This window comes from Phaenicophaeus curvirostris, chromosome 1, assembly GCF_032191515.1.
Source record: "Phaenicophaeus curvirostris isolate KB17595 chromosome 1, BPBGC_Pcur_1.0, whole genome shotgun sequence".
Lineage (NCBI taxonomy): Eukaryota > Metazoa > Chordata > Aves > Cuculiformes > Cuculidae > Phaenicophaeus > Phaenicophaeus curvirostris.
The window spans coordinates 12,977,325-12,997,979 of NC_091392.1; the positions used below are offsets into that span (position 1 = coordinate 12,977,325).

Here is a 20,655-nt window from a genome sequence, read left to right on the forward strand (position 1 = left end):
ACAGCTGTTTGCAAATGATTTGAAATGGATGATGTAGAAGACTTAGTTCTGCCTGCACATAAAACATTTGCCATATAAGTGCAAGAGGGTAGCAAAATTTCCCTGCATCAGCACACCCAGCTCTAATTAACAGGCAGCACTGGTAAGGGTAGGAAAGGAATTTCTCTTACATTGTCGGTCTCTGGCTGCTCTAATGGGATTGCCAAGATGGTGTGAGATGTAATGTTGCATGGGCACTTGCTGATCTGAGGCTGCTGTGTTTCTGCCTGTATTAAAGAAGCACCATTTGATATTTTCTGTTTTTCATAGTTCTGTTTGTTAACCGGTATGCTAAAAAAGTTGAAAAATGCACATCCTATTAATAGTCCCCCTAGCCACTGTTTTTGTGATCAGCTTGCATATACAGCCACCAACACTTCGGTCTGAACAGACTGCCTCGCATGTTGCACAATTTACAGAACAGTGGATACAGTAGCCTCCAGCGTACAAGAAAGAAATTTGCAGTGTTGGAAGGGAGCTGTTGATAATAAAACAGCATTGTGGGTTGCTGGAGCGTTTCCAGTCTTCCTCATGAGTCCTGATGCTGCTACTTTAAAAATTATGCATGCTCTGAAAGATGCCAAGTGCTCTGGCAAAATGCCCTGTCTGTTGTCTAAATGGCTCAAATATCCAAGCAAAACTGTATCAAACAATGTTCAATCAGCTAAGAATAATCAGGAAAAAAAAATGCACCTCAGAATAAAGTATTTGCCTTCCCCAAAATTGTGAAGTGCCTCAGCTGTATCTGTGTCACAGCTGTGATACAGCCTCGTTGTCTGAGATACAAAGCATTTAACCAAGTGAAATACTTCGGTAGCTGAGCTTTTTCTGTACTGTGCCTTTTTCTGTACACCTTGTATACATAAACATATTTTTTTTTGTACAAAAGCGCATCTGTAGTAGTATTATCTTTTTTCTTTCAAGTAATAGACTTTCAATAAAGGCAAAAGGTGAATGGTCATAGTTGTGGCCCAGCTTTCACAACCGTATTGGGATAATGTGGCTTGGAAGCTGTTTCTAAAATGAATGCCAAAGCAGCTTGCCAAAGCATCAGAGTAAGTGGATTAAAGTTTTTCTAAGAGATGGAGGGAGGGCTACCATCCAGTGGAGTCAAAACAGTCTATGTCTGATTTAGAAGCAGGCTAGGGGTGGGGGAGGGAGGGAAAACATTCCTGCACAGAATACCTTGGCTGAAATAAGCTTGTGCCAAGGACTGACTTTTCTCCTAAAAATGGAATTAATAGCTCTTTGGGCTGGTAAGAGGAAAAGTGACTCTCATTTCTAGTGTGAGAAAGCTCTAGTAGCGTATCATGCTGCTGCCAATATGAAATTACTTAGAAAGCAAACAAACATGTTTTACTGTGGTGTTCTGGCATATTTGACAGCCCCTGAACATCTGTCTAGAGATTCATGCAGTCTGTGGAAAGAAAGGCTTGATCAGTTTTCTGTCTGCAAGCATGGTTTCTACTGAGAAGGGCTAAAAATTTACTTCTGCTAATGATAAGAACTGGCCATGTCAGAACCCACATTTTCACTGTGCCATGTTGCCTCCTCTGGTCTCTCTTATTTTGTGTTTTGCTTGCTAAATGATGGTTAAAGATAAGTGTATTTCTGTAATCTTTATTTTTTGTTCTAATTTGAAACAGTCTCTCTTTAATTTTGTGCAGTGTAAAGATGTTTGGGTATTCAGGTGGGCAAGTCAATTTTCTTTTCCTTTTCTTTCTTTTTAGGAGGCTTGTGTGTGTGTTACAGTCTGGCCTCTGATATTTCTGATGAAATAATGTACACCATATTTTTTTTACATAAAGGTAAGATTAACCTGTTAAGTTATGCTTTATTTTGGAGAAGGTCACTTTGCTGAAAGAGTCACAGAATGCCTTGCAAAACAAATAGCTGCCAAAGTCTGCAGACAATGAACTACTGTGGCTGGTGTTTAAAGACAGCAGCTGCCTTTAGCTGCAAAGTTGACTTTCCTGCTGTAGACTTCCTGCCTGATGCTGAACAAGTAGCTTCAAACCAGTGGCCTCATGCTATTAATTTTTTCCCTTATTTCTAACCAGACTTTCCGGCATGCTGAGCACAAACATTAATGAAATCTGTGGGAGCTTGCAGGTGTGTTGTACTTAGGCCACAGGGCATTTATATGGGGAATAGAGCCAACAGCTTGTAGCTTGAATGTCTGTTTAGAGTTCCAGTTCAACATGTCATTTTCACAGCAAGAGATGCAACACCCACTGACTTTTAGAGTAGCTGCTGTGTAAGTGGTGCTCTAGCTCTTAATTTTAAGACCCTATTTTTGTCTTGAAAAGAGTAAAGAACATTGTTTTATTCTGATCCGAACAAAACTTGCCATTGGCAAGGTCTTTCTCCTTTGATACATGGAGGAGAGAGCAAACTATTTCTCAACCGAGAAACTGCGTAGTATAGAGTAACCATGGACAATGTACCTCTGTTTTACTCCAGGTGTTTGCTTTTTTGTGTCAGGAAACTTTTCATGTGTCAGAGCTGCACTAACACGTTGCTTTGCTGCTGGAATGTTGTGGGATTGAATTAACTGCATTTTTGTGTTCTTGAAGGCATTAACAGATTGGAAAAGTCCATTCTGGGTGTGGCAGAACTCTGCATTGTACTGCTATGAAGGGCTGATTTCCCTAGATATACTTGATGTGTAGCTGAGGGGTAGTTGTGTTGCTTGGAACCAACTGTAGCCTTTGTACAGTCCTATCTGTACCAGCAAGAAACTGAGGATAAACATGATGACATTGACCAGCTGCATCTGAAATAACCTTCATGGAATGGAGTTGTTTGGTGCAGAGCTGTTTGTGGATCCGTGTGAGATTAATCAGTTGAATGAGAATTTTAGGACTGGTCGTGAGGTGACCCAGTCAAGCAGCAGTATATCAGGTCCGTACACCATGTTTTGAAGACATGTAAGTAAGGAGTTTGGTCTGTGCTGCAGCATCTGTAAACTTGGAAGGAAACTTTCCCTCTCCCCCTCCCTCCCCCACATTAAAACAGGTCCCCGCTATCACTCAATGTAGCATAGACACAGAAGTGATGATGCTGGGGGTGTGTTCTGCAGTGCTGCTATTAGCCTGTATGTGTTTGCGTTGGTGAGTAACAGAGTGGTGATCATGAGTATACGGACTCATTGCAAACAAACTTTAGTCACTGTCTTTCACAAAAAAACTGTTTGTTGCAGATACCCCTTCGTCTCTAGTATTGCGGTTGGTTTTGGAGGTTTGGGTTTTTTTTGCAGCATAGATAAAGCATATCTCCCTGCTAGGATCAGGAATCAAAAGTCCTGGATGAGTGGCTGAAGTGTCACTCATGATGTACTTTTTCCCTTGTTGATCCTGTAAACTGTGTGTCTACCGTCTTGCCTTGAATTTCCACGCAGTATTAAATAGCATCCTGATCATGGCACCATTCAGCCTTTAGGATATTACAGTGTGGGCATTTGAAGGCAATCATTGTCTCCTTAGTTATTTCAGTCTTCAGCTTGTCTCAGATATTGAGGAAGTTTGGAGACTCTCTGCCATTCTTAACGGATGCAAGAAGGATGGTGCAAGTCACAGAGTGACCAGCAGGAGCAGGGAAGTAATTCTGCCCCATGTGGCACTGGTGAGGCCACATCTCGCATACTGTGTTCAGTTTTGAGCCCTTCACTACAAGAAAGACATTGAAGTCCTGAAGGGTGTCCAGAGAAGGACAACAAAGCTGGTGAAGGGGCTGGGGTGCAAGTGTTATGAGGAGCGGTGAGGGAACTGGGGTTGTTTAGCCTAGAGAAAAGAAGGCTGAGGGGAGACCTTATCACTGTCTGCAACTACCTTAAAGAAGGTTGTAGCGAGGTGAGTGCTGGTCTCTTCTCCCAGGTGATAAGCGATAGCATGAGAGGGAATGGCCTCGAGTTGTGCCAGGGGAGGTTCAGATTAGATATCAGGAAAAATTTCTTCATTGAAAGGGTTACAAGGCAGTGGAACAGGCTGTCCAGGGAGGTAGTGGAGTCACCATCCCTGGAAGTATTTAGTAAACAGGTAGATAAAATGCTCAGGGATATGGCTTAGCAGTGGACAAGGTACAGTTGGGCTTGATGATCTCAAAGGTCTTTTCCAACCTAGTGATTCTATGATTCTAAGTCTAGAATAAAAGAACAGCTGTGCTGATGCAAAGTCCATGCAAACACAGCAGGTCTGAAAGTAGCTTTTGTTTAAGTAGAGCTGAACAGCAGTATGGCCGGCAGATAAACTGAAATTTCTCTAAAGCAGTTGAAATATCAACAAAATGTGAAGCGCAGCTACGTATAGGATTTGTTCAGCTTTTTTGTTAGGGGAGGAGGTATTTTTACACAAGCTTGCTCTGGGATGGAATGCTTCTTGAAACGCGAACATAGGCTGTGCAGAGCATGCCAAGTTTCTGCATACTAAAGAACTGCATTGTGTGAGTGCAGGTCTACTAAGTATGCAGGAACCCTGTTTAGGATGAAGTCTGTATGTGCAGACAAGCCCATGAAACAGTCTAAAATGTCCCTGTTTCAGTGTACTGACACTGCTGAAGTTTGTAGCTATAAAGTCATACTTGGCTTTTAACAGATGCTGTTTATTGTTTGGGTTTTTTTTAAAGTATTATTATTTTTCCCCAGGTTACAGCAAAACTTTTACAGTTTCTCTAGAAAGAACAGGATCTCATCAATTGAAGGAAGTGGCTTTTATGAATCTTGGTAGGTTACTTATATTTTTTCCCTGTGTGAGTGGCATTTGATAATTCAATACCTCACTGTTGGTAAGCAAGCAACTTCCTCTGAAATTGTGTCAGAATCTGCTCTGGAGATCAGCTACTGAGTTCTTGAGTGTCTCAAGCCTCTTGAATCATCCTCTGGAAATGCATGTGTATTTGTTTCCTGTGTTAATATAATAGCAGCTTTTAATTAACTTTTATATTTCCTAGATACAATCAATTCCATCAGAGAGAAGTGAGCCAAGATGAGAAACATGTGAAACAGCCTCTTAAAGCAAATAAATGAACAAGTGCTAAATTGACCACTGTTATTTCTTTAAATAGACTATTATGTGGCTGCCTATTTGCCTGGCCAGTTCCTGCACCTCCTGAATATTCAGCATCCTGACCTCCTGTGCTACAGTTTGTTTCTGACAGGTATGGTAAGACTGCTGCTTGAAGTGACTTTATTGTATTAGTGGAAACTTGCTCAAATCTCTTTATGTGAAAGTGGTATTTCAACCTTTGCTTTATTGCACAGTGTTCTGAAGAAGAGAGGGACTGAAAAAATAAGAATGGCATTTTTGCCACTTCCCATTTTAGAAAGAGAATCTGAAATGACATTTCATACTTCGTCTACTACATACTTCTAGCTTGTTATGAGATGGAAGTAGACCTTTCACTGAATTTGATATTCTTTGCCTTGGTTTCATAGTTTCCCTTCCCTGATCTTTGCACATGCTTCTTAGTCCTCCACTGTTCTCAAATTTCACATGGAGATGTAAATTTGATTTTACATTTCCTTCCTCCAATTGAGTTGCTCCAAATGTGTGGGTTTGGAGGGTGTGGGCAGAGGAAATCTGTGTTTCCTTCACCTGATCAGGCTGATGCAATTTGATTTAGAGTCTCATCTGAGAGGCATGTTATTTCATTTCCAACAAACATGCATTTATGGGAAGTGGGTTATTTTTGGAAGTGGGGGGCCTTTGTTTGAAAACAAAAATCCATTCTTCTTACTGCATGAAGGAGAGGCAAGTAGTGGGAACTGGTGCAGGGGCAGCATCACAGGAAGTTAATACCTGTTGTATATATATAATGAAATACTAGTCTCCTAAAAATGAGAGGAAAGCATCACTGCCACATGGTGGGCCCAGTTTCTCTGATACAGAGTCTGGAATCCTACTATGTGATACTGGGGTAGTGAACCTTAGTACTAGCGTGAATAAAATGGTTTTGCTCTGATATTTCAATCAGTAAGCACAGAGCAGAACCTCCCTGTTCTGGCCATTGGGATTGATGGTAAAAGGTCCACCAATACAAGTTTGTATCGTTGTTCTGCATGTGAGCAGTTCTGAACTGTACCGGTATGCCTAGGTGTGAGTTCTAGTGTTGTATCTCTATTGCTAGCCCTTCTCTTTTCCATCCTGCGTACCCTGATTCATCCTGTGATGGTATTGTGAGCCTCAAACCTGTACACTTTCTCTTCTTCAGCAGTGGACGGGGAGGGGAGTACGGGCTGTGCTCCTCATTTGCTTTCTTCACCCAGCCAGCACCAGTCTCCTCTTCTGTACAATACCGGGGCACCTCGTACAAGAGGCAGACTTGCCTCTTCAAGCATTTTCTTATTGCAGGGGACCTGGGAGTCTTAAGAGAAATACTGATAGCAGTGAAATTTTATGTTCTTAGTCCTTTTTATTCTCAAACTGATGTTCTCCAGGTGAGGATGCAAGAATTGACATGTTGCAAAACTGCTCCATCCGATCCCCACTCACGTCAACAGTCTTGGATTGCTACCTAGGAAGTATGTATGCTGTGAGCATCAGTGACAGTGCCTTATTACAGTTCCTATGGAACAGCAAACAAGACAGCGAGAGGCTGGCAGCTCTACATTGTGCTCTGTTGTACTTCCAACGCACAGAAGACTTGGAAATGCAGGTGGGAACAGAACCTCGTCTTAAGTTTTTTTTCAGTGACTGATGTCTTATGCAAAGCAGGCTCAGGGCACAGATGGCATCAGCCAAAGAGGAAAAGTTCTGATTCACATGTACTTTTTTGCGGTGCCAAGAGGTTCATCAACTGTGCTTTATTGGTCGTGGCTGTCCTGAAAACAACTATGTCTGCACCACTACTTCATGCAAAGTCTTGCTACCAGAAACAAAGTTTCTGCAGTGTCTTACAATGCAGGCCTTAAAATAGAGAAACGTGACAAACTGCCCTGTTCTCATTCTGACAGATTATTTGGTGGATTTCTAAGAACCTGTCGACATGTCATTCTTTTGACCCCATTCAAGAATTTATCATTGGTAGGTATTTCTTCTCCTGCATGCTGAATTTTTGTGCATACCTTACTTGTGGCTTAGGGAGAAGCTACAGTGTACAAACTGACTCTCTTCTTTCCTGACTTTTTGGTTATGATTTGTGTTAACTGTCCTCTATTTTGTGGTATTGTAGGCAAATCTGTAGTTCAGAAGATACATAGATAGCTCAGAATCAAATTGGCAATAATACTTTTCAAATGCATTCTTCTTTGTAGTCGAACAAATAGATTTATCATTATTTTAGGTCGCTGGAAAGCAAATTCTCCATCTGGCTCCTGTCTTGGATATCTGGGATGTAAATAATTGAGGCTGGAGTGGAGCAACAAATCTCCTCTAGGCCAGCCCACACTGTCTTTTCATAAGGATTTGACATATGATTATATTCTCTTCTAATAGCTGATTCATCAGCCTAGCCAGAGCATGTCCTGTGCCCTGAGCCTTTGTACAAAAGGACCCCTGCAGTGCTGAGCTGTAGCCAAACAGCTGACCTGGCCCTGCAGCATCTGGACTGCTCTTCCTCCTTTTGTACACAGAGTGGGACCAGTTCCACCATGGAGGAATCCATTTCGGAGACAGCAGCAGAATTTCTCCCTAAAAACGTGTTAGATGAGGAACTGACTGTGAAGCCTACTGTTGTTAACTGATAGTTTATACAATCTTGCCCTTATAAATCTTTATTGCATTTAGCCTCCCTGTACTGCAGAACGTGTCCAGAAACTCACAACCTGGATAAACTTTTGCCCTACACGTCACTGCTTGACTGGACTGGGGTAAGATAACAGGTGGTACTTTAATTAATAGCTAAAAGTCTCTTTCTCCTTCAATACAGCCTTACCTTTTTATAGATGTCTCTAAATCCATCTGTGCTTTATGCCCATTTTATTTTGTTGAGTCTTAACCTTCGTGATGTTTTCCATGAATCCTATTTTTTGTCAACAAATAAAAGCATTAAAAGCATTTATAAAACAAGAAGAGCTACCATAGTAGGATGGATTATTAAATATCTCTCTTCATCATGAGGTATTCATTTGTTATCTCATGAAGTTTATAATGAATACAGGATTTATTTAATCAGCAAAATCATGCAGTTTTTTCCAAGACAAACATCAGTAGAGTCACAGTTTATGAATAAGCTTGCAGAAGTAAAATAATTTCACGTAAGACCCTACAGTTAGAGCAAATAGCTTATTTCAGTTTCTGCGATCTGACACTGTTCTAGTATGTTGTCTTCTTTTAAATGAAGTGAATGAGAGAAGCATCTTCTGTATTTCTTTTAAGCAAAACTGAATGCGTGGTTTTGTCTAGCTAGTTGGTTTCACAAGGGAAATGGGTAATGGAGATGCACTTATACTCAAACAGGCCCATGTTTTATGATACATTATTTATATTTTTTAATTTACTTATATTTATAGATCATCCCTGGAGTCACATGTACAACAGACATTATTTCTCTACCTGTGTTAGAGGTAAGTTCTGGTATAAAATTACATTCATATTTGCAGGTTAGGAGCTTTGTTTTGGTGCGGTGGGAGTGTGCTAAATACTAATGAGGCAATGTCCCACAGCCCTATGCAAAGATATGGGTGAACAGAAAATTGCCCTATTGAAAGTGTCTTATGCTTTTACTAAGCTATCAGTTATTCAGACTGATGTTTGCTAGCTCAAAGATGTATTTTTTTTTCCCCCTTCCTGAAGAGACTTCTTCCTTTCAGCAGGGAAGGTCCTCTAAGAATTAGTTCTAGTTAGATTTTATTGATACCTCTTCATTTTGTAACTTCATTAGCTGGAGGTAAATATGTTAGCTGTGTCAACAACAGGTGTGTAGGATTTCTGCGTATCTCTGCGTACCCCACTTTGAGGAAGATTTCATTGTGCTGCCATTGGTTCATGACCCTCTCACTTTGTTTTGTCCATAGCATCCTATGATTGCACTTATGTCAGGGCTTTGGCTAGCTAAATCTAGACAGATTCCTGCACAGCCTGGGAAAGGTGGTGAGCTGGATGGGGAGAGCACATGCTGTTTGGGTAGGAAGTTGTACTTTCTGTTGAAAACAACATGTGTGATTTTTCCCATCTTCCATTCCACTCCAATCCCTCAGCTCTAATAAGAGAAATACTTGAAATTTTCTTAAGCGTTCCCCTATAAAATCTGAAAGAGGCTTTTAATAAGCAGCTTGTTTTGGAGGGCTAACATAAAGAGTCAGCACCAGCAACACATGGAAATAGGCTATGGATACATGGCAACATTGCTTGTTTATTGTAGCACTTTAAGGAGGTGAGAGTCAGTTCCTATCCCAGTGTTTACATAGCTTATAAAGCTTCAGCATTCTCAAAATCTTTTAAAATCAGTGAAATTACCCACTGTTCACTCAATGGGCAGCAGTGTACTACAGCTGTGCTGATGCAGATATACATGACTGCTGTCAGGGAATCAGCCTTTGCATGCTTTGCTTGGGAAAGTAGCCCTGAGAACTGGGACACCTGGGAAAGTCAGAACATTTGTTGGTAGATAATCCCTGTAATTCACTAAAGTGAGAGTAAGCAGGCCTTTAATTTGTCTGGGATTGAACCTCAAGCCCCTAGGGGCAAATGCCATTAGCAGCTCTACTTCCTGATTGTGGGACTCATTTCCTATTTCTGTCTGAAACCTAAACAGATCGAAAAGGTCAGAGTTGAACTAAAGACAAATATTTCCTGCTGCTTTTAACTGCAAATTGCTCTTGACTCTTGAGTGAGGACAAAGATGGTGATGCACAGGGTAAGGTTCAGTGCTTTTGCTGCTTCGTATCACTCTAGTGACACAAACCCATTGTGGCTCAAGTTCAGGTGAACAGTTGTTGGGGTTTCAGGTGGTATGTGGTGTTAGCCTCACCAGTGTGACCCTGGTGACAAATCTGGTCCTGTAGTGTTTCATTTGCAGAGATTTTATGGCATTTCACAGAAACAATGATGAATTGTTGCTTTGAGAAGCTTTTTGGAGTTCTCAAGCCAATGAATTGTTGAGAACCTTTGGAAAGGCAAGGTCCGTATTCACAAAAATATTATGCTATGCAGGTAACAGATGAGTTTTTATCATTAAACTCCTGTTCTGCGAGAGATATTGAAAGAGTCTGTGAGAAAGGGGGAACAGTCAGAGTCTGATAAGTCAAAAAGCTTTACCTAAGGACTGTAATTAATAACTCTGACTTTTTTCTTTCTTATAAGCACAGAGACCAAATTTGAAGGGGTGCAAATATGCTTGATTAGAACGGGAGGAAGAAGGAGAGCAGATAGGAAAAGGTTCGGGAGAGGGGTGAATATGTGTAGTGAAAGCAGTTGTTGGAGAGATGAGCACAGGAAAGGGTAGCTTCTCCCTTGTGCTGCGCTGAGCCACTTGGGTGAAGAGCGGTGTTTTAAAGAGTAGCTGCTTCTGCAGCTGCATAGTTAGTTCCCCGGCTCTCTGAATCCCTTCACTGTGGGGGAGATGTAGCACTGCAGTTCCCCTGGAGAGGACGTGGGCCTCTTTCAGTTTATTGTCACCCTGTATCCTTTCAGAGAGGTGCAGCTGAGAGCTCTCTTTGTCTTCCGTTACAAAGACTCTGCTTAGGAAAGGCCTCATGGGAGCTTTTCATGGATTGCAGACTGGTAAGGCTTTGCTCTGGCTTCTGGTGATACCAAGTCTTTTAGGTGTTTGTGCTTAGGTATTCATTCTTGATGGTAAAAATGTCTGCAAAATAAACACCACCTAAGATGAAGCCTTCTCTTTCTAGTCCTTGCCCTGATGATCCTTAGGAAATAACAGATCTAATGAAAATAATTTTTATTTTAAACTTCTGACTTTTTAATGATATTTAATGCAGTGCAGGCTTTCAGTGGTGTCTGCTTTTAATTCTGAAGTCTACCACTTCATGTTACAGACTCAGTATATGAAAGAAACTTATTCTCTTGCTTCCCCCCTGCCAACATCAAACAAAATACAGTGGGGCCTGAATTAGTGGTGATGTTGTCGCAGTTGCATAAATTGGTCACTAGATGTTACTCTTACGCTACAGTCTCTGATTTCATATAGGTAACATTTAGGCTGCGAGCTGCAGGAGTGGGTTGAGGGTTTTGTTGGCTCCAGCAGGGTGAACGTATGGTGCCATACGCACTCCTAGTTTCCAGCTGCTAAATATAACTAACATGAAGTAAAAAGGAGATTTTTTTCTGCTGCAGCTACAACAATAAAGCAACAACCGGCACTGGCAGCAAGAGGCAAGTGGCTGGCAGGGTTGAATCTCTGCAACTTATTTTCTTGGCAAATTGTAGTTTATAGTAGGAAGTGTTTGATGTTTTCTTCTAAAGTTATTGTTATTGTAGGAAAGTAAGGAAGAAAGAGCAAAATCCACCATTTCTATGTGAGGTGGAAGAATATTGTGAACACAGACTTCCTTCAAATGTCACTACTGTAGCATCTATATAGGCAGGTGTGTGTAAAACAGAGCAAGAACAGCTTGTGCCATCTCTTGTTTTTTAAAATTGCCAAAAAGAGTTGCCTTAATGTCATCTCTTCATCAGCAATGATCACATCACTCCCCCTTTATAAACAGCAGCGTCAAATCTAAATGTCCGGTCCAAGAACTAGTTCAGGAAACAATCTGTGTTTGTTTTTTTTTTTTTCCTCCTGTCTGTTCACAGCTGAGTTTAAAATAATTTCAGCATTAGAGTCAAAGGCATTAGAATTGCTATGGAAATATTTAGATTTTCTTTCTTCTTTTTGTTCCTGTAACTTGAGGTTGGCACACAGATGTTTGCAATGTAAGTATTGATGCATCTTGAAAATTGTGGCAGCCTGCAGCTGCCGGGGCTATGGTGATGTTCCAGTTTTTGAAACTACTAGAAACCCAGGATGGGATTTATTTGACAAATGTAAACATTTATATCTAAGTCAGGAGCTAAGCCTAAGGCTTCTTTTGCAGCCAGCAGAAATCTAGACAATATGGCCAGTGTAGTCTGTGGTGCAGTTCTTCCCATCCCAAATATCTGAAATAGGTCAGATGAATTATGACTTAGAAGCACTTATTTCTTCCCAGTGGCTTAGAAGGATCCTAAAGTGGCAAAGTGTCTGCATTACAAGCACCAAATCTTGACTTCAGGTTTAAGAAATTGCTACCCCTGCCATCAAATCAAGGAAATTAAGGCACTGGGAAAAATAGTCTAACTGCTTTTGTTTAAATTTTTCTGCTTAGACTGTTATGAAGCTACATTAATCACAGTTCTTTCCAATCATTTAGTGGGATGGGGATTAGGTATTTCTTTAAGAGTGCAGCCTGTGTTCATGCTTTCCTTGCAATACTTTGCAGTTCCAAAACTCCAAAGGCTTCTGGGAGAAACTCAACTCAAACTTGGAGAGTGTGAAGTATGCAGAGCCACACTTACATTACCACAATGTGCTCAGGAGGGAATGGCATAACCTTTCAGAAGAGGTAAATATACGTGCACTGAAACAGCCTCCAGAGCTGCCTCTGAAGTGGGTGTTTTAAAGCCAAACACAGAAGAGTTAGCTTTTTTAAATTTGGGGGATAAAGAAATGAGAATCTAATTATAAGAAGTGCAAAGAGTTGCAGTCATCTTACTTACAAGGTGATTGCCTGTAAGTCTTAGTCTGTTGAAATAATGCAATAACATAGACAAAAGCAGAGCTTGCACGTGTCTGTACTGTCATGTTCGTTAGAAGTGTGCAAGTGCCTACTAGGGTGGGTAGTTGGAAGGTGGATTCAAGCCCAGCTGTGCATTATTTCCATTCAAAGGGAAAACCGGCTTCATTTCTCATCTGCATTGTATCTTAATTTGCCTTCTACTTTGTTCATCTGTGTGTTTTTGTTTGTTTACGAACCAGATAGAGGAGAGAACCACCTCAGCATATTTGAGGAATATTTTTGATAATGCCCAGAAGTAGGTACCATTTCTATTATATTTACCCTTTCTTGGTTTTTTAGAAGTATGTTGAAGGATTTAATGTGCCATTTCAATAGCTGATTAGCTGTCCAGTTAGATATCTTACTTTAAAGATGATTACCCAGCAGAAAATAAATTATTGGAATCCTTGTAATCACTACAGCATGATTTGAAATATCCAAGCCTGTAGAATTAGTCAGTTTGTGGTAGGTATGAAGAGTTATTTTTCTACAACCCAGGCTGAGGTAATTTTTTTAATGCTGATTAATATCTTTACTAAATGTAGTCATCTTTACAGTTCTTGGATTTCTTTAGCTGTCTTGTGAAAGATTAAGGGATCATTTAAGCTTTTGAATGTTCTTATGAAATCCTTCAGAGTAATGCACATGAAACAAGCAGATTTTTGTTTTAAACCTCAGGGTGCTTTCTCATTTGGACACTTGGGACTCTGGTAAGTAAAACTTGTCTCAATGTAGACCGTAGCTGTAATGTTTATTAGAATGTTTTCATCTAGCTTTTGTTGACTAAAGATAGATAGGTGTGTTTTCAGCGCTGAAGAGTTCATGACATTAAGATGAGCGGTTATTAAATTAGAGGAAAAATGTTTCTCTGTTAGTAGTGGTAAGGTCATACACTGACTAGGAAACCTTTGAAAATGAAGTTCCTAATTCACGTTGCTCTAACAACGTAAGCAGTAAACCTTTGTCTGCCTAGGATTTCTTCTTCAGGACTTCTCTCCTTGAGCAGACTATCAGTGACACATGCCATGTTGCTGCTGAGTCGTGTCCAGTTAAGTGCCTTCACAACTCTAGAGCTTGTATATGGTAGGAGATGATGGCTGGTGAAAAATCATGATATAGAGAAAGCAGACATGTATTGAATTTCCCTAGGCCAGGAACACTTGAGATTTTGTTTGGTTCCCCTGTCACAAATAAGGAAAACTGAATTTTGTAGTAAATTGTGTTCCTGCTGTTCCATCAGTACTTCCCACATGCCCTGCCACTATGTGCTGTGAAATGATGCTGGTCTAAGTGCTACTTACTTCTTTTATTACAAAGAATTTTCAGTGTGTTCATTTCCAGCCCCTGACACTGGTTGTCCGTGCCACTGCTGGTTATTGCCTTGGGCTCTGACTTTGAGGCACCTTGTGTTATCTTTGCCAGCCTCAGGTTCACGTTTTCCAAAGGTGCTTATTGATGAAGAAGTCAGATGTTTAACTGTTACTAGAGAATATCTAGATAGCTGTCAGCTGGTAACAAGCCTCAGTGTAGTGCATCTTCCCTGTAGATGTTTCTTCAGGTTCTTTAAAATCAAGCATCACAGGTTCTTGTGCTACTAAGTGGAGGGGTAAATATATTTCAAGGTGAGCAAAGATGGCTGGAAAGAACTTTGTAAAAAAATTAGCACTTGGATCTATAAAATATTGATTTGAATTTATGCTGCATGATGAAATGCAAGATTGTTTTTTCTTCCATTGTTAGTAGACAGGAAGCACTGAATACAGGGTATCAAATTACAGTAGATACTGTAACCTCCTTCTATTTAGTTGGAAAAGTTGTGTTCTTTTACAACCTGGTCAGCGAATCTGAGTAAGGGAAGCAGTCTAAGGGAGAACCAGGAAAGTAGGAGGTGCTTCTGTGGAGTATTTACTTTGTGTCTAGTCATTTCCTTGCAAAACCCAGGTAGCTGTTTTGGCTTGTTTGTTTGTAAATGACAAGTTCTAAATATCATACGCATTTGCACTGGTGCTACCAGAAGGTTCTCTGAGCCCCTTTGCTCTACTGAATCACCATGCTGTGATGACCCTCCCTTAAAAATCGGAGAAGAGAGTAGTGCAAATCAAGTGTAAAGTGGTGTTGACAGGCTTTTCCTCTGTGCTTAGTGTTAAGTGCTTGAGGAAGAAGATGGCAGATGCAGGGTTATTTTCCTTTCCACAGTTCTCTCTTACACAGTCCTTGATTCTTCTCTGTCTTAGTTCTGTAGGTGACTAGGTCAAACCACAACTTCTGTTTGCTTGTGTATGTTTCTAAGTACTTGTGAAGATGGTTGAAGTCTCATGGTATTTCTGTAGCATCGTGTCCTTGAATAACTCTTGCTCTGTTTATTTCAGAGGAAAGGCTAGCACCTCTCTTTCAAGAGGAAGATTATCGGCAGCAGTTACTAATGGGACTGGTATGTGTTTTGTCACAGTGTGCGCTAGAGGACGCACAGCCTCAACAAATGTAAAGGGTAATCTAACTTCCAGCACGGAGTAGGAGCTCCTTCAAAGTAGCTATGGGACAAACATGGTATTTTTTAACTTTTAGAGTTCATAATCACGACATCATGATATCATTTTAACAGCTGATGATATCACAATGCATTGGGGAAAACCAGCAATGGAAAGTTGATTTGTCAAAATGCTTTTTGCTTAAAACTTTTTTGGGTTTTGCAAGTTTTTTCAAACAACTTTTCTTTCAAATCAACTTTTCTGGAAACTGCTGTTTTGTCCTCCTGGAGCTGATCTTAATCTGCTTTAATCTTAATCTGGCTACTCTACATCCTTAAAACATGCATAGGTGAATTTCCCATCCACTGCTTCCCTTAAAGAGGAGATCACAGATCTTGGTCCTCATTTTAACACTTTTTTTACTGTCTCCTTTCCCTTCTGCTTCACTTCTGACACTGCATTGGCTATTCTGAAGCCCTTTCTCCTTTTGCACTACTTTCACTGATGCTTTCCCCAGAGGATCTACCATCCTGGTGCTTCTGGGTAGTAAATCCAATCTCAAGACTCTACCCGTCCTGCCTCTGTCAAAATACACATCTTCACTTATCTCTTATTCTCTTACTATTAAAACCAGATAAAACTATTCAGCAAGCACTGGAAGGTCTCAGCACTGCATCTGTGAAGAGCATATCAGTGCTGTCCTGTCTGTCCAAATCTAAGGAAGAATTTCATTCTTTGCAGTCTTGTCCACTTGTTTCTAAGTTCTACCTCATTCTCTGAAGCTTCTCTACCTTCCTTCCCTGCAGTTAATTTGGACAGACGCAAAAAGCAGGTTGCTGCTTTACTTTGTGCTTTCCTAATACTTACATTGCTGTCCTGACACATTGAGGTTAATCCACTTGTAAACTGCTTGAGATGGAGATTTTATTTGCTTACATATTTCTCCTGAGCTTTGAAGCAAATATCGCTTCACAGTAATTCTCAGCAAAGAACCAGCATGGACTTGAGTTGCAATCGGAAGCTACGTAAGGTTAGAGATTATTTCAGAAAGGAGATGGTAGGGAGTGGCATGGACTGTATGGTAGCAAATGTCTTCTTTAAAAGGCTTTGCAATTAATGTTTAACCTAATTGGGTGGAAAACTGGTTGGATGGCCGGGCCCAGAAAGTGGTGGTAAATGGTGTGAAATCCAGCTGGAGGCCAGTGACAAGTGGGGTCCCCCAGGGCTCAGTGCTGGGTCCAGCCCTGTTCAATGTTTTCATCAATGATCTGGATGAAGGTATTGAGTGCACCCTTAGCAAGTTTGCGGACGACACTAAGCTGGGTGGAAGTGTCGATCTGCTGGAGGGTAGGGAGGCTCTGCAAAGGGATCTGAACAGGCTGGACCGCTGGGCTGAGTCCAATGGCATGAGGTTTAACAAGGCCAAATGCCGGGTCCTGCACTTGGGGCACAACAACCCTATGCAGTGCTACAGACTAGGAGATGTCTGTCTAGAAAGCCGCCTGGAGGAGAGGGACCTGGGGGTGTTGGTTGACAGCCGACTGAACATGAGCCAGCAGTGTGCCCAGGTGGCCAAGAAGGCCAATGGCATCTTGGCTTGTATCAGAAACGGCGTGACCAGCAGGTCCAGGGAGGTTATTCTCCCTCTGTACTCGGCACTGGTGAGACCGCTCCTTGAATCCTGTGTTCAGTTCTGGGCCCCTCACCATAAAAAGGATGTTGAGGCTCTGGAGCGAGTCCAGAGAAGAGCAACAAAGCTGGTGAAGGGGCTGGAGAACAGGCCTTATGAGGAGCGGCTGAGAGAGCTGGGGTTGTTTAGCCTGGAGAAGAGGAGGCTGAGGGGTGACCTCATTGCTCTCTATAACTACCTGAAAGGACGTTGTGGAGAGGAGGGTGCTGGCCTCTTCTCCCAAGTGCCAGGGGACAGGACAAGAGGGAATGGCCTCAAGCTCTGCCAGGGGAGGTTTAGGCTAGACGTTAGGAAAAAATTCTTTACAGAAAGGGTCATTGGGCACTGGCAGAGGCTGCCCAGGGAGGTGGTTGAGTCACCTTCCCTGGAGGTGTTTAAGTCACGGGTGGACGAGGTGCTGAGGGATATGGTTTAGTGTTTGATAGGAACGGTTGGACTTGATGATCTGGTGGGTCTCTTCCAACCTGGTTATTCTGTGATTCTGTGATTCTGTGATTCTGTAAAGTTGCCATTAATCACTCAGGTTCTTGGCTACTACTACAAATTGTACTTTGTCATAAAATCATTCAGGTTTCTTTGTATGTAATTAAATACTTACATACTCGGGATTCATTGTTCATATTAAAATCCTTCTTTCACCCTGTTCACTTGGCTTGACCAAGAGAGCTGTAAGAACTGTGTCAATGTCATTGAAAGTTTAATTTAGCAGTCATTTTGCTGAATTTGCATCAAGGAACCATTATGAATATTCCGATCTGCTGTTAAATTTGGCAAGCTTGAATGGTTGCTTGAAATCTCACTCAGAATTGGAGTTCTGTAAAGGGGAAAGTTTTGTTGTGCTAATTTGTGTTGATCAGGTGGATCTTTTGCATCTTTTTGAAGAAGCCACAAGGAGACAGAATTGTTGGCTTTTCTTTCTAGATGGTTGCTCAGCTGAAGGATCATCTTATGAGACATCTACAGTATGTAGGAAAAAAGAAGATTGACCAAATAGTTTTGGATTATGTTGCAAACCTGGTAGGTTTGATTTCATAGTCACTATTGTGAGCAAACCTGTATTTGTTGGGAAGGAGTGTCTTGGGTATGTATTGCATGTGTGTACAGTGTATGTTTGGTGGAAGGAGATAATTTTTAAGATGTCTAACCATGTTTTGCTGCTTAATATTGTTTATATTGATGAAGGAAATAAAAATAATAATATTAAGAAGAGTTGTATTAGTTACTGACAACACAGAAGAAACAGTTCCCTTTACAGCTTGTACAAATGTAGTCTACTCCCAGAAGTGAAAATGTGAACTCATTATGAAAGTTGAGAGAATGGTCTTAAGATCTGTTTCATTTCCTGTGGAATACATTGCTGCATGTTGTGAATACCAAAAGTGCCATCAAGGGAAATACAAATTAACAAGAAAAGATTTCTCTCCAATATGGCATGCGAGTAAATTGTCACTACTCCTGCGTATGGACTTAGATGGGCTTTTTGTGTCTGTAACAGCAGACAGAGTTCTGCATGTAAAAAAAAAAAAAATCAATATGAACCACAGCAAAAGCTTTCTTTCTAAATTCTTAATTTTCTGTCTTTCATCCTTTTAAGAGAAGCTTAAAAGAAATGCAGTAAAAACTGTGACTGTTGTGCATACTGTAGCTGGTTTAGTCTGTCTCAATGTCAAATCCTTTAAGGGCAGAAGGCAGAGACTAGAAGAGCTCACATGGCAACCAGTAAATTGTATTCTTTGTCTTTGTGCTAGCCCTGTCACCCGATTCAGCAGAAACTCCCCACAGAGCTCTTTTTTAGGAATGGGAATCTCAGGAAACTTTCTTGAGGCTGCTGGTGTCTGTCTCTTTTCTGAAGTCCTGTGCAAATCAGTTGTACTGTTGATATTACAATGTTCTCTGAGCCACTGTAGCTTCCACTTGAGGTTACTAACTTGTCTATTCAGGCCTTGCTCTACAGCCTGACGAGTTGTTTGGCTGGCAACTGGCAGTCTATTTTCTATATCTTTACAGGAAGGCAAGAAAAACCAGTGACTGATCAAAACAGAAACAGTACAGCATGAACCAAAACTTTGTACCTGAAAACGGTGCTGAAAGAAGCAAAAGTAGAACGTTTGTTCTTTCATTTGTTTTCCAGTTATCATTTGTTCATTCTTAATGTAAACTAAGATAAAAAATATGAAAACAACTCTGCAGCCTTGATCTGCACGTCTAAATTATGATAGATCTTGTAGTCCAAACAAGTCTCAGCCCTCCCCATCAGCAAACTCTTAGCTCTTTGTGGGGGGTTAATTTTCTTTTTTTTTTGATGTCATTCAAAGCAAGAATTGTCAGTTCAGCAGACTACTAATTCTTGGAAAAACTACTATAAACAAAATAATATGTCTCTAAAAATTACCTCTGCCCTCTGGGTGGCACATCTGAGGTGCTGTTTGAAAATTTGGAGATTATTTCATTGTTAGGCTTGGGTTTTCCCTCATCCTGGTCAGATACTCTTAAATGGCCTCAAGCTCCGCCAGGGGAGGTTTAGGCTGGACATTAGGAAAAAATTTTTCACAGAAAGGGTCATTGGGCACTGGAACAGGCTGCCCAGGGAGGTGGTTGAGTCCCCTTCCCTGGAGGTGTTTAAGGCATGGGTGGACGAGGTGCTAAGGGGCATGGTTTAGTGATTGATAGGAATGGTTGGACTCGATGATCCAGTGGGTCTCTTCCAACCTGGTTATTCTATGATTCTATGATTCTATGAAATCTTAAACCTTTGTATATCGTAAGCATTTGGAACTTCTACAGGGAAATTAATTGTTTTGATTTTCCAATGGTTTTCTGTAGCATCAGCAGTGTGTAGCAGAGCTACTGAAATTAATGAAATGGGAAGAGGCTTGAAGTGAGGCTTGTCTGTTTGCTCCTATAAAATATTCTTTATCACATTAAGGAGCAAAGGAGTGGCTGAGAATAGGGCTCCGTTGTGTGTAGCCACTGTGTAAATCAATGGCAGCTGAAGCTGGAGTAGCCAAGACATGAGAGCACCGACAGTTCCTTGTTAAACCGCAGACCAGCGTCCGGCTGCTGCCAGGGAACTCTGTGTATTTGTGTACAGAGAGGTAACGTGAGGAAGTGTGAATGAAACGTCTCAGAGGGAATTCCCTTGTTTGCAGAGGAAGTCTGCAGAGCCCAATTATGTCTCGTTACCAGTTACATGCCGCCCAGGCTGCAGTAGTTGTTTGTATGCCCATATTCTCTCTCTCCCCTGTGATCACTCTGTCTTAGCTTTACTCTTTATCTGTCTCAATCTTAGCTTTACTCTTTATCTGTCTCACTCTTTTCATTGCAGTGGGGCAGGAAAGGGAGGAAAATAACTTGCAGAAGCAGCGTGACATTTGCTGCCCTGACAGCGAGTGGAAGGGGAGGCAGAACAAACAGCCTGTGCTGCTGGACTAGAATAAACTATTGAAACGTTCCTGAAAGTTGTTGCAGTGGCTGCACCTTTCAGTGATGTCTGTGGCTTGCTGTCATCTGATGTGGCCTGAGCTGCAGAGAAGACGGACAGTGTATGTTTCCTCAGAAGGAGGAGGACGGCCTCATATTCTTTATGTACGAGGGATTCTGGAAGACAACAAAACCTGATTTCACTCTCTTTCTCCTTTGCTCCTGTTTCTTCTTTGGCTGCTGTCATGTTTTTCGTGTAGAAACAGGGCAGTAGCTGAGCACTCTTGGTTCCAAACGACTTCAGTGGAACTTCAGTACATTTGCTTGGAAATGTAGATGTTTCAAGG

General features: G+C 41.3%; 1 protein-coding gene across 1 annotated transcript in view; it reads left to right on the forward strand.

The window, feature by feature from the left end:
* The window catches only part of GSAP (gamma-secretase activating protein), a 52,856-nt gene that overhangs the window by 22,546 nt on the left and 9,655 nt on the right, over window positions 1-20,655 (forward strand). Inside the window, exons 13-24 of the mRNA XM_069879929.1 lie at window positions 1,770-1,847; window positions 4,682-4,759; window positions 5,101-5,193; window positions 6,473-6,690; window positions 6,989-7,058; window positions 7,761-7,843; window positions 8,486-8,539; window positions 12,395-12,517; window positions 12,931-12,986; window positions 13,409-13,440; window positions 15,100-15,161; window positions 17,810-17,905. Of these exons, the coding sequence (XP_069736030.1) occupies window positions 1,770-1,847; window positions 4,682-4,759; window positions 5,101-5,193; window positions 6,473-6,690; window positions 6,989-7,058; window positions 7,761-7,843; window positions 8,486-8,539; window positions 12,395-12,517; window positions 12,931-12,986; window positions 13,409-13,440; window positions 15,100-15,161; window positions 17,810-17,905 (1,043 nt within the window). The remainder of the gene's footprint in view (window positions 1-1,769; window positions 1,848-4,681; window positions 4,760-5,100; window positions 5,194-6,472; window positions 6,691-6,988; window positions 7,059-7,760; window positions 7,844-8,485; window positions 8,540-12,394; window positions 12,518-12,930; window positions 12,987-13,408; window positions 13,441-15,099; window positions 15,162-17,809; window positions 17,906-20,655) is intronic.